The sequence below is a fragment of the Melozone crissalis genome, unplaced genomic scaffold (assembly GCF_028551555.1).
Source record: "Melozone crissalis strain CALT ecotype California unplaced genomic scaffold, PUWL_Pcris_2 ptg000013l_1, whole genome shotgun sequence".
Taxonomy (NCBI): domain Eukaryota; kingdom Metazoa; phylum Chordata; class Aves; order Passeriformes; family Passerellidae; genus Melozone; species Melozone crissalis.
Genome location: NW_026535791.1, coordinates 36,614,566 through 36,629,019, shown reverse-complemented (window position 1 = coordinate 36,629,019; position 14,454 = coordinate 36,614,566). Strand labels below are relative to the sequence as shown.

The window sequence follows — 14,454 nt, the reverse complement described above, 5'->3', positions numbered from 1 at the left end:
GATTATGTTAGGCATTACAATAGTTCTCTAGCTTTCCTTGACAATGTTTGCACCATCAGTGTTACATTTATGGTTGAGGAGGCTCTTTCATCTTAACCCTCTATTCCAATCAGTTCAGGGGGAAAAGTACATATGATTACTCTTGTTGAGATGAAACTTCTTTGCTTGTTTTCTCATATCAAAAATAATTCCACCAGATGTTTTAATTTAAAAAAATCTGAATTTTACTGGTCCTTCCCCACTTTACCTATTCAAGTGTAAAGAATCAGTGTTTTGAAAGCTGAACACTGAAGTTAAAAAAACCAACAAAGCTTAGCATTTGGAACAGTATACAACTTTTTTTCTCAGCTTTCCCCAAAATAACAGATGCAATCAAAGAGTATTAGCCACTATTTTCAAGAGCCTGAAAGCATCCATTATGATCTATTTTATTCAGTACCACATAAGCAACTGTAATGCTCTATGGGGGTCTCAGCAGCCATTTTGTCAGGCTGTTTTTCCCACCAGTTCACACATCCTCTCACCTCCACAAAACTAAATGCAATTCAGTCCCATTTAATACCATTTCCGGCTATCTACAAATTTGCATTAATACAGGAGCATCCAAAAGTCTCTGAAGTCACCTATCTCCTTTTAAGTTTTGTTAACATTCTCTTCCCTATCACCATAACAATATTCACCTATAAAAATCTTTCAGATCTTTGGTAATTTTTAAAATTAATAGCACAAAGCAGTATATTTTGGGTTTTGTACTCTCCCTCTTCAGGTAAGCTTTATTTGGTTCTCGGCAGGTTGTTCCATTTTTGCCACATTCCCAGTTTATAACAGTCCTCTCTGCTGCTTCCTCCTCATAACAGCAAAGTTTAAATTCCTTGAAATGAAAATTCCTTTATGCTCTTATAGCCTAGTTACTGGTTTTATCTATTAATGGTAAATATGCCCAGATTGATATTGCTCTAACAGCATACTCAAGACATTTGCCATGGTGCTCCACAGAAACTAAGTGTGAAAAACAAGAAAAAGCTGTTTCATGGAAAGCTTATATGCACTTTGTTTATTCCCATCACCTCTATTCAGCACTGTAAATTCCACAAGGATTTCAGTAATCTGAAAATTTTTAAAAAGTCAAACATTCAACCAAAAGAAATCAAAATAGAGCTCTAGGTTAAGATAACTCACAAGTCTTGTAGTACTTTTATTCTAACAGCATTATTTTAAGATTGTGTATACAATTCCTATACAAACATTAGTGAAAATGCCTGCCTGAATCATTGAATGCATATCACTAAATAAGGAATAAACTGGAAGCTATCACTGAAAAGCCTGAATTGCTAAATACCTTGTGATACCTGTTTTCTTTCTCAACTTAAATACTTAGTGAGCACGCTGAAGAACTTTGCTTCTGTTCAATTTCAGTTGTGTTTTCAAACAGTACAACAAAACCAGAGTCAGTAACAGGCCAACTGGACTGCCCTCCTTTTACAGTTATATTGGTTACAATTGATTCATATTAAGAGTATCAGGCTATCTCCTATTCAATGAGTAGCTATACAGATGACAAGTAATGTAATGAGGGGCTCTAACTACATCTCAAAGGTTACTCCAAGTTCTAAGCATAAAATTTACCTACTGTAGCTAGTGCTACTTCTAAACATGTTAATAAAAATTTATTTTTATAAGATATCCCTATCTACTTTGGTTACTAAAAACCCAGTCCCACTATTTTCAGTAAAGACAAACACTGCTGGGATGGGCACCCAGTTCAACAGCACATCTTTACAGCTATTTCTGTCTTTGGTTCAGTGACCATCATCATCAGGGTAGCTGCCTCTCATACTCATTACTTTTGCAATACAAGTCATGAAGGAGTGAGATATCCTGTCAGCACAAAATCAAGAGAATACTAACAACTCTCTTGCAGCATCCCATCACCAAGCAAACACATTTTTCCTAGCTCCATAAGGACAGAGATTCCTTTGGCAGGTTGCATCAGCTCCTGAGTATGATTTCAAAACATTGGACATTTTGCTATGACTGGTACAACCAAGAAGGATGCTGTTGATGAAACATTGGACAGAATTATGGACAACTATTGTTGGCGACGTTACTGGAAGTAACAGAGTAAAAGAATTTGGCCTGTGGACTCATCTATCAAGGTCATCCAAAATGGCAATCACACATCACTGCAATGGGCCAGGTTATTCCCATAATGAAAAGTTAGAAGTACCCAAGTCATTAAAACAGACAACTTGAAGTAAACTCTTTCCCAGTGCAAACACACAGGGCAGTGACTGAAGGATCTATGGTAGACAAACAACATGTAAAATCAGACCCAGAAAACTAGCTTAGATTTCATACCACTACCTTAAGTACTTAGAATAGTTTTTCAAGTAGCCTTCCTCTCATTTTCCTTTAAATACCTGGAGCCTCTTCAAAGCACAGAGCTAATGCTTAACTTTATACAGATAAGTTTGGTGAGTCTTTAGGTAAGGCTCCAGAGAGCTAAGCAGACACTGCATTACCCTTACAGCATTTGTTAGAGCCTCATCTGTTGTCCCTAAACTCAAAATGGCAGCATCCCCTCTAACACACTTAATGTTATCTTGATGAACTACCATGAGTATATTAATGCATTTCTGAGATACCACCTTGGATTTTCTTTCTCTTGGGAACTATTACAAATTAAAGGTCCTATTTGTATTTTAAAGCTAATACAGCACTGCAGCTCAAAGCAGCATAGACATATTTTCAATTTCCTTTTTGTAATGCACTATTTATACACCCTTCCCCCTAAGGTCATGAGTTGTACTTTTTCATGCCATTCTTACTCTTATTATGTTCTTCAATCTTGGTTTTTACTTAGTGCTTTCAGATCTTGTCACAGTTTCCAGTTCATAGCAGAATCCACACAATCAACAGACACACTAGAGAGAAGACCAATTCATTTTCTCAACTCTATTATGGACTGGTGAAAGAACATGTGGGTCTTTTTAAAACAGCTTTTTAAGTCTATTTTCAGGATGAATTCATGCCAGTGAAAAGGCTATGCAGTGCTGCTAAACAGTGAATCCATTTATCTTTACAGCAGATACTATATACATGAGATGGAATTCAAGTATACCCATCAGCATGCTTCAGTTTTACTAGAGGAATCATAGATCATACAGAGTAGTTTGTATTCATATTCACATAACCCTTGGCTTCCAAAAGAATTAGAATTTATCATGATGTCTGACATCCACCCATTAAGAATTCATTTCACAGCCCATTGAGCACCCACAAGCTACCACATTACCAGTTATGGCTACCAGTTGAAACCCAGACCAAGTGTACTTTCCATTCACCTCAAAGAAAGAAATACATGCCATAAAAATCCATCAGTAGAGCATTTCAGAAAGTCCCATTTCAGTCCCTTGCTCAATCTACAGCCTATTCATACAAGCTGAGCTGGTCATGTAGTAATAGAACCACAAAGGGACTCAGACAAAAGCTATGTCAAAGTCCAAAACTCCCAACAGCTCCCACCTTTCATTTAACTCTGAAAACACCCAAGCTCTAACTACTTTCAGATTTCATGAACCACGTCTGGTTTTCCAATGTTGAGTAACTCACCACCTATATTCAGAAGTCCTGTCCTACACAAAACACACTTTTTTGGTAGCTTGTCTGAGTGACTTCTCATTAAATCATAATACAGGGGTTTAACTACCTTCCAGATTTCAACAAACCTTCCTGGAACATGGGGGTACCCCTGGTCATTTCTCCTGGAGCAGTTCTTGCAGGCAAGGAATACTGTGTTGTCTCTAGTCAACAGGAATATGCAAGTATGACTACACTTGCTGTTACACCACACAAGAAATTATCCTGTTACTGTTGCCATGAATGATAATGAAGAGACCACAAAACCTGAAAATGGGCAATACATGTACCTTGCTTGTCTAAAAAGCCATTTTACCCCCTTTCTGGTATGCTGCTGAATATTGAAGGTACATCAATACATTGAAGGGAACAGCTCCATTAAGCCTGTTTAGGATACCTAGTCGAAAGGGACATTTCTCTGGAAAGTAATGAAAAATATTTACCATACACAGGAAAAATTTATACTAAGCTTTACACCTTCTTCTAGGATCCACTCTTCATTGCTTTTTTGTGCATATCAGCAAAACAAAATTTAGGTTTTACTGCTACTCTCACACTTGTTGCCCACATCTACATAGGTGCACATGTATCTAGCTTAATCCACACAAAGAGAAAGGTAGCATTTACACAAACACAGAAGAGTTCACAGAAAACACATGCTAAACACTTATCCAATCCCTCCTCCACCTTGCTATGTCCACTCACTTCAAGCACATAGAGGAAAAGGGCATATACAAAGATACTTCAGAATTGCCAACATGCCTACAACAATAACCAGTAAGACCACATAACAGCTGCAAGTCTTGCTGAATTACTAAAACCTCATCTACCACTTGAATTAAGTACTCACAGCATTGGCGTCAACATCACTGTGTATGGCAACTGTTTTGATCCCCATCTTGTTACACGTTTTGATGACCTACCACATAAGAAGTGACAATTATCAATATTTAAACACCAATACTTTCAGAATTAAATATAAAAAGACAAAAATGCTAAATACTTACTCGGCATGCAATCTCTCCTCTGTTGGCAATAAGCAGTTTTTCAAAAGTCTGAAGGGAAAAGAACAATAAGAGTCTTGAGAAACAAAAAGAACACAAGTTTTTCTCCCTTCAGAAGCATGTATTCTTTTCTCCTTCACTTCCACTAAAACCATGGTTTATCCATGAGCTTATAATTCTGAGATCACCTACTTTTAAAAGAGCTCTTCTGATTTAAATGATGATATAACAAACAGCATGCTATACTAGATCTACCTAGCACACACCTGGAAGAAAAAGGCTTTGACTATTCACACCAACCTCCCTTGGATCTCCTTGCCAACTACAACCCTACAGCAGCTCTAGAAGTCAGCCAAGCCCAGGGAAGAGGTGCAGTTTTATGTTGCCTGGAAGCAGCACAGACACATGCTGGTATTATACAGGTACAATACTAGCAGATACAGTGGTCACTACCCATAACCAGCGTAGATGACCTGGAACACAATACTCATCAATTATGGGAGCCCTTTAAAAGGCATTCCAATCATAAGGAAGAGAGGCTCCACAATGCCTAGGTTGTGGAGGATAGAAGACTGACAGTTTGACCCTGAACAGGCATACCCTGCTGAGTTGTACCAGCCTTACCCCTTCTCCTATCTGAGCCTCACCTGAGGAACCCAGCAAAATCCTGCATGGCCATCAGGACATTGTTACACACTAAATACTAACTAGCATCTGCAATGCAACAGAATAGCAAATCAAGCTAACTACTCGCCTGAAATTCACTGTCACCTTTCACATTGGAATGCACTAATGCTGCAGATGTACCTTCAACACTTCTACATCATGCCTGTAAGAGGGGATACCAAGCTGCTGGAAGTCAACAAGCCTTACACCCTTTCCCATTAAGAAAAGAGTGGCAGTGCAGCACAGTTGCTCAGCATAAAAATCTCTTTGCTGGGGTTGAGGGTTATTGCTGTCATGGGCCTTGCTACTAAACACAGGGGCACTTTGGAACTGCACCTGCTGGGTTATAAATACAGACTGCCACTGAAAGGGACTGTCCTGGGTGACACACTTACCCCACTGCCTTCCACACCCCAGACCACAGGGGTGCAGCTCCAGGACACATCCCAAGTTTGTGAACAGTCCTACTGTGCCTCCCACGCTCCAAATGAAAAACATACAATAGGGAACCAGCAGGACTGTCCTTTAGGGGCAGTCTGCAGTTATACACATCAAGTTTATCAAATGATACCCAAAGACATTTGACAGCTATCCTTCCTCCACTACACCAAACAGCTTGCCTTCAGAAAGACCAGGGGAAGAGGAGGTATTGCCACTACAACAACTAAAGGGTTTACTAGCCTCACAGGCATTAGCTAATTTAAAGAGAGGAAGATAGGTGCCTAAGGAGAGGAAGGAACACTGCAAAGCCCCAGTAGGAACTGCTATTGACAGACTAGAACACATTATTTGCTCTACACTCCAGAGAAACTCAAGGTGCCCTTAACCAAATTTACTTTCTCAAAGTCAGGGCTGAGCTGACATCACATGACCAGTTTAAAAATACTACCATGTGATAACACCATATGGAAATTAAGTGATAAGAAACCCCTCCAGGTGAGAGCTGCAGCAATCTTACACAGTAAATTCAGCCAGGTTTGCTGAATACCACTGCCCAGTGCACAGGCATCCCTGACTCAGATGGATTTTAACAAGCTCAATTATCAGAGGTATCAATACTTTAAGAACACCACAGGAGCTAGCAACTTTTTTGCAGAGTTCTTAACTGGTGATCTGGTCTAAAAAGGTTATCAACATCATAATACAAAAACTGTTCCTGAGTCTAAATTTCAGCATTCTAGGTACCTAAAGATTTTCAGGCATATAGACTTGAGGGGGAATTAAAAAAATACTCCCAAATACCTGGTGCTGAAAAGCATCATGATTCAAGTTCACCACCAGCCTAGTTCTTGGTACATAAATGCTGCTTTATTAATCAGCTGTCATCACAGTACAAGACTTTCAACATCGAGATAAGAATATTTAACATTTTAATTTTTCAATTCTAGTCTGTCTAAAGACACAGATTAGACCCCAGCCCAGCACAATAAAAAAAATAAAATCACATACTGCTTTGGAGTAACATTTTTAGTATAATTTCCACTAATTAGGCTGAAAAGGTGTCACATGAAAGTCTTGTCATTGCAAAGACAGTTTAAGTGCTTTTCAGGTTTGTTTTGTTCACTGCCCCTTCCTTTGTCTGTGGTAGTCACTGGTTGACATTACATAGCTCCTAACTGAGAGAAGCCAAATACCCAACTATATGGCCTAAGTATAATTATGCATTTAGAAAAGCAAAGGGACCTTAACTGTGCAAGAACCTTAAGAAAAAGAAATCTTCTAAAAAAACCTGTAAAGCTACAGTTCTAGGTACATGCTGGTTTTCCCCATTTCCTAATACTGTTTCAATTCTAGTTAATTGCTTCTACACTGGTGTATAAGGACAAGCCTATCAGTCCTGAATTGTTGGCATCCTTGCCATTGAATATTACTGTACCTTCAGTCACATTATTTTTCCAAATGTGTTACTTCAGAGGCCATGCCAAGACAATCTTCCAGAAGGAAAGTTTTTCTTGGCTCATAACTCTAAATTGAGATTACTACTGCACAACTCCCAAGATGAGGATTTGCTATTCTCCACAGGCCTTAAAGGCCCATCTTTTTCCAAGGTCTGAAGTTCTCACCCCCATGCCAGGTCATCTACCAATCATGCTGCCACTGTTACAGAGTTTTGTTTCCACAAATAGCTTTTGGCTAGTCTAGCTCCTGAATGTTTTAACAGGCCCATTACCACCCACACTACAAAAAACATTAACAGTTGTTTCATAATTATAACATGTTCAGGCCAGTATGTGACTTTCCCAAGCTCACAATCACTTAAGCCTTTTGGGATACACTCAAAGTAGCATTCCAATCTTGCTTGACATGTATCCTGGAAAAGCAACTTCTTTTTTGGTTTAGAAAGAAAAACATGCTATTCAACCAGTGATGGGTTATACCAAGAGAACTACCATTGTTAGTAGAAGCACAAAGAAGAGGGCAGCTTAAAAAACCAAGTGTCAGTATTACATTATATTATTATATACATTATATAATACATATATTAGTATTAGAAAGATGTCAAAAAGAAAACATGCACCATACTACTTACCTTTTCATTTGGATCATACACAGATGAATAGAGCTTATGTGAAGTTATAAGGCACCATCTTGAACACAGTGTGTCCCACTATAGAAGAAACAGGGAGTTAGGCCTGTTGCAGTATGCCATTACATTAAAAACATCTCATACACTGACATCTTGAGGAAATGTCCATAGTCTTTCATTCCCTCACCAAGTGGATTAAAGCTCACAGAGAACTGCCCTTCTCCAAGCAAACACCCACAAACAGTAACCAGAAAAAATTCAGAAGCTCTACACAGGAGGTCATTAGCTTAAGCACAACTTTTTATATAATATACTCTCTCCTATACCATCTTCTTTCCCTCTTGTTCCAAGAACTACCTCAAGAAACTCTCAAAAGAGCATGCATGCATATGCCTGTACACAGTGGTGATGGGGAGAGGCCTTCACTGCTGGGCAGGCAGCAGGCTGGCCCTTACAGAGGGGAGAGGGAGCAGACTTTAGATGCTAGCTAAGCTCTCAGTCTTCCCTATCCCAGGCTCCTGACAGCAATCTGAGGAAAGAGAGGTCTTTTTCCCTTAGACTTCTGCTCTCAACCAACTTCTACACAGACAGTTCCTACAGCTTGCCATTATGGCACACCACAGGAAAAAGCAGTATACACAAGCTATTTCAGAGAAAACACAATAGATTATATCACAGATTTGTAATTGAACCAAAAAGGAGATTCAGATGGGTATTACTTAAGCAAGTCATTTTACAATGTAATGGCAGCTAGCCATAAACAAAACTAATCATACAGACAAAATTACACCACACCAAAGATACATCAATACAGACAGCTCTGGCAAAGTCACATTTAATCACCCACATGGAAACAAAAATAGTATAAAAAGCCTTAGTAACAGATATTGTCTAGTAGGAAACACAAAACAGCACTGACAGGAACTGCCAGAACTCAGAATCTGTCAATTCTGTCTTGAAGAACGGTTTTCAAAAGCTGCAGAAATCTTTTGATTTCTGCAACTTTTGAAGTAGTAGAAAGTACAGGGTGTCCTGTGAAAAGACTGAGGAAAAAAGATACAAATATGGACTACATTAGAAATAAAAGATAAAATAAGAAAGCCTATGTTCACATAAAGAGCTTAATTGGAGAATTCAGTTGCATCTTCCACAAGGGTAGTGAACTTGGGACAGTTCAAAAATTGATCAAATTTAAAGTTTACTGTAAGCTCATATTGATTTTGAAGTAACAGTGGCTGTCAGTAACTGGAATGTGAGCACTCCCTATACAGCCCTTTAGCATGATTAAGCTTGCAAATACTTCTCATGTTGCATCACAGATAGCAGAAACCAGCCAAGGGTTGAGAAGGCCATCACATTTGTAAGACAGCTGATCTTTTAATGTTATAAAGGAAAAACAATATATTTCAACATAAATAAAGGAAGCCTTAGAGCTATACCATCTCTTGCCAGCTCCAACCAAGCTTTGTGAGCAGAAAGCTACTATAGGTTACACAAGTTACTAAATTGCCAGTTACTAATGGCAGCCATAGCATACACTGTTCCCAGATAATCCACCTATGCTTAATCCTTCCAAACAATTCACAAGTGTTTAATTTTTCCTGAAACTAAAAAAGGCTAGTGGAAAGCAACCATTCCACCTTGTTCACTGAGTTGCTTTCCATTCAGTTTTGTTTGTTTTGGTGGGGGTTTTTGCTTCTTTTATTTCTTCCACTTCATTCCTCAAAGAAAATCCAAACCAACCTAAAACACAAATCATCTGATATGCTAGAATCAAATCCACTAGAAGTTTCTTTGGGTTTTTGGGATTTTTTTGCAAGAGTATATTATTCTTCATCTGAGGGTGTGACAGTACAATCCGTTTCAGGCATTAAAGAGATGGACTAAAGGACAGAATTCTGCAAGCTGCAGTCACACCTGCCAATTATCCCAAGTTTATTGGGATAATGACCAAGGTCATTATCCCAAGTTTACAGCACAATTGTTACACCTTCAGTGACTGTACTGTGATCTAGATACAGTCAGAGAGCAGAGGAAGGATTCCTAGAGAAGCAGCAGAGTACACTCTCCTGCTCCAGAATACACATGGTTAAGCAGATTGAGTCCCCCTCCTTGGAAACACTATTAACAGAAGTGCTTGAGAGACCACAAATAGTGTAAAGGTCATACAGGACACACACAAAAACTCTCCACGAGTTAATATTATTCATTGGAGAAAGTGCTTGTTAAGGGTCAGTGGGGCTAATCTAAATACTTGCAGTTAGCAGGGAAAAGGCAACAACCAGGCAAGGAAGGAAAAGCTTCTGAACTTTCTTGTAAATACTTTTCAAACAAAACTAGTTTCGGATGCCTGTGAGAAGCTAGAAGAGCTATGCACAGGAGACTGGAAGGAAAAGCTATGATGGGAGAAATTAGCTAGCATTAAACTGTAGAACCGTAGTCATCTTGGGAGGAAAAAAAAAAAAAAAAAGCCCTGTTAAAACTTTACGCAGAAAGAATAAAATTACCAAGCAATTAAAAAAACTTGGAAAAACTTTAAAGCACACTCAACTCTGGTTTTACGCTACAGAATTGGACAGATTCCATATAAAAATCTTGTAATAGCCTAACCTATGTACCTATGTTTAAAAATTTAACTGCCTCCTCTCATATACACAAGCAAAGCACTGAGAAAGTCAAGTTCAGCCCTGAATCGAGTACTTGTGGGGTAATTTCCTAAAACAAATCAAACATACTGCTCAACTCAGATGTGAAGTCTCAACTCTAGTTCACAGCTTTTAAAAGAAGGGTTTCTATATATACTAAGAGCTTGCATCCACTTAAAGAAATATGTCTTTAGAGGTCTGTTCCTAGCCACTAAGAGCAATTGAATAATTACTTAAAAATAAACAAGCATTTCGAAAATAATGCATATCTAAGGCCACAAAGGAATGTTACTAAATTGCCATCTCCAACCCTAGAGCTATGCAGGTATCATCACCAACCCCTAGGCTCCCAAGTTCCTGACATAGGTAGGTTTTTTAAGAGCTACAAAGCCCCAAAGGCCTCTCACACCAACAAGCCAGCAAAGCCAATCTAACACTCAAGCTACATCCTTAATTGGCTGCCTCCCCCAAAGCACACATGCCCCAGCTATTATACCTTACACAGACATTTCCTCAGAACACAGCCCAGAGAGCTCAGCTTGACCTAAACACTTCCTTCTATCTTGTAAAATTAGGAGAGGGCAGTAGAGTCATCTGGTATAACCTATTTTTGTCATGATTTGTTACTTCCACTTGATAAAGTTTTTGACTCTTGAAAGCCCAAGAATGCAGGCTATTCATTTATGAGAATTCAGTTCTGGACTTCTGTGTTTGGCTTAGAGTTTCCCATGTCTAGCAAATTTTTGGAAAACAGATAGTCTCAGTAGTATTTTGGAAAAGCATCCTGCTTTGTCTATTATTAATTGCAAAATAGCCAAACTGACCTACAACAGCTGTAACAGTTATTTTATAACTTCATATTAAAAAAAATAAATCAAACTACAGAGTACCTTGTAGAATAGTATGCCCACTGCACATGGTCACTTTGAGACCTCACAGACAAACTGCCTCCCCTTGGGCACCCAACCCTAGGAAACCTCCTGAGGTGGCTTAAGGACACAGCATACAACAGCAAAACAGAAAATTTACTTATTATTTAGATATGGCTTATATGTGCATTTTTAAAGGTTTACATGCCCTCATGGAGGAAGGAAATCTCCCTGCCATGCTGGTCAGCTTGTAAATAACTCATTGATACTGAGCTTTACAGGCAGAAAAAGGTCTCAGTGTTAAATGGAGACACAGAGCTCCAGATTTCAGGCAGGAAAAGCATCATATATCAATATTTGCTGTAAGAAGTCTAGTATGGGAAGGAATGTGTATTTTAGCATTACTAGAAAATACAGTAAGCAATACCCAACAGTAACAGCCAGACTAGCACATTTCTTTTCACTATACAAAGTCTACCTCTCCTAAGATTTTTGCCCTAACACTTTCAGAGACTTGGATGTAAGATACCATAAGAATAACCCCTTTATCTTTGTGGTGTATCTAGTATTAGCCATCAGTATTCCTGAGTAGTTTTAAAACTAACTAAAATTATTATTTCTTTTTGCATGTTTTGATTACACAACTACTGTTCCCAAATCTTTATTTCAACTCATTTGACAACATAATTTCCTGTGTGTGGAACTCTACTGATGGGGTAGGTATAAAGCACGTAAGAAGCAGACACCCTCACATGACTGCAAGACTTTTAATCTATAAGGCTGAAAACAGAGCTTTGTAATAGAATATTGTACAAATCTCATAAACAGAAAGGGAAACATAACACTTCTGTATTTCTTTTCTCTAAGGAAGCACTTTCCCTTCCTTTGTATGCCCAGAGTGCTGAACAGCCAAGCCCTTGTAACCATAGGCAGATTCTCCTCAAGCCATCTGCAAACACAGCTGTGGTACAAGGCTCTGTAATGCACACTGCACTTCAGTGTCCCTTCTCTCTGACCAGACTGACAAACACCCACGATTCTAAGAACAGGAAATCTTTCATATCTGCCAACATAGCATGCAAACTACAAACAAGGAAACACTCATCCACCTAAGGCAATTTTTTTAAGCTCAATCATTCCTACATCCAGGTAGCTTCTCCTCTGTGCCAGTCCCTAAAGCTCGTACAGTGAGCCAGGCATGGGAATACAACCAGCTGAGAAGTTACTCTCAGGGAGTGGGAAAAACATATTCTCAGCCAGATTTCATTCTAGCTTATCCAAGATATCCATGCAGTAGTGCTGGCACAAGTTGGAGGGAGGCAGGAGCAGCCTGTGGTCAAGACCTAGCAGCTGCAGAACGTTGGAACAGTTTCTAATGGCAGCAGCCTTAAGATGTACAGTAAGGCTGGCACCTGTGAAATAGATCACAGTACTGTAACCATCTATGCAAGCTGGGGACAGACAAAATAAATTATAACACAGTGTTTCAGAACAAAAATGACAGTTTTTACCCAATATAGCCTTTAATGAACTATCCATTTTTTTTTCCTTTCAAAACCTTTTGTTGTACATTTTGCCCAGAGTACATAGCACTGCATGCCTTCCCTACCAATTCCAAAAAGCTACTCCTGGAACCAGAAATCTCTACCTGAATTACACTTTAAGAGTGCTTGCCAGTACTAAAATCTGTAGTTTACACACTAGAAACAATCACTAAACTCCAGAAGTTAATGGCTACGTTCATCTCCACAAACTGGCAATCATTTGAATTCCCTTCCCCAGTGGCAAATGATATCCAACCTTGCTATCCCATCAGCCTGATACTTCTGCACTTAGGAACAAGGGTGAAAATATTTCCCTGGAATAACAGCATGCTAAAAATAACATCACAGGAGAGAGCAAGGGGCTCCCACCATACAGATAAATTCCATGCCTTAAAACTGTTGGTGCACAGATGGCAGAGAAACTTTCCATACATTGAATTCAATTATTAGAAAACTTACCTACACTGATAAAATCTATATCAGCAGTTTACTCCTGAAATCAGAATGTATAGTATTTGTCAATTTGTCACTTCCCTTCACATTATTTTAAACAGTCCAGCAGCTCTCTTTCAAGAGTTTCATGACTGAAATATAAAAGCCATGTCCCACTCACATTTTCTGATGACAGCCTTCTTTCATCATCAGGTTTTCTCACAGCTCCAGAAGTGCAAAGCACTCAAAATGAAATTTTGGTTATATTCTAAGCAGAACCCATTCTGCATAAAACCTCAACAGAGGTGACAAGTACTATATTAGAAACAGAGTGAAGAGTCAAATCCCAACTCAGTGTTTCTGCACCTTTCTCAGGTCCTTTATTGATTCCCACACGAAAGCAGCACAAGAAGTTAAGGACATCTCAGTAGCTACTAGCCCTTGCAAAAATTGTTGGAGTTCTGAGCACAGTCAAGTTTCAAGACGTCAATTTATTATTTGTCTATGTAAGCAAAACATAAAAGAATGTATGAATGCGATTTCCATGCAAATTCATTTTATTAGAGGTTTCCCAATAGGTGACCTTCAGGGCTATAAATCACTGATATAATTCACAACTGCTATTAAATAGCTATAAAAATATTTTGTTTTACTGAGGTGCCACTAATGCAACATTTTCAATACTGCATGCACTGGTGCTGTCAGACAAGACCCTTGAGATGCCAGAGAGAAGGAAACAAAGTAGGCCTTTTACAGGCTCCAAAGGACTGACATCACTCTTAGAACTACTTAGTAGGAAGAGCAGAAGCCTTCCACATCTCTATACACATCCTCATGGCTACCAAAAACAGATGTCAAACAGGATGAGCCCTCTGTTAACATGAAGTCATCTCCAGTTAAACAACTCCGGTTTTCAAAGAGCTTCTCTTGTGCACACCTTCACAGGAAAACAGGTTTACAAGATATATTTCCTAAGGAAAAATTCTTGGGCAAAATACATGCCCTTTTCCTCTTTAATCCCTTTACGAAATTCCCTGCCCACAGAAATCACCTCTTTTACATGACTCCTCCTAGGTGAGGAGTTCCTTACAGTATTGCTATGAGGCAACATGTCTAGAGAGAGGCCCA

General features: G+C 38.9%; 1 protein-coding gene across 1 annotated transcript in view; it reads right to left on the bottom strand.

Annotated features, from left to right (window-relative positions):
- Positions 1-14,454, bottom strand: part of PCCA (propionyl-CoA carboxylase subunit alpha) — a 273,888-nt gene that overhangs the window by 258,185 nt on the left and 1,249 nt on the right. Inside the window, exons 2-4 of the mRNA XM_054271455.1 lie at positions 7,840-7,917; positions 4,647-4,694; positions 4,490-4,558 (exon numbers count right to left, since the gene is read on the bottom strand). Coding sequence (XP_054127430.1) covers positions 4,490-4,558; positions 4,647-4,694; positions 7,840-7,917 — 195 coding nt within the window. The remainder of the gene's footprint in view (positions 1-4,489; positions 4,559-4,646; positions 4,695-7,839; positions 7,918-14,454) is intronic.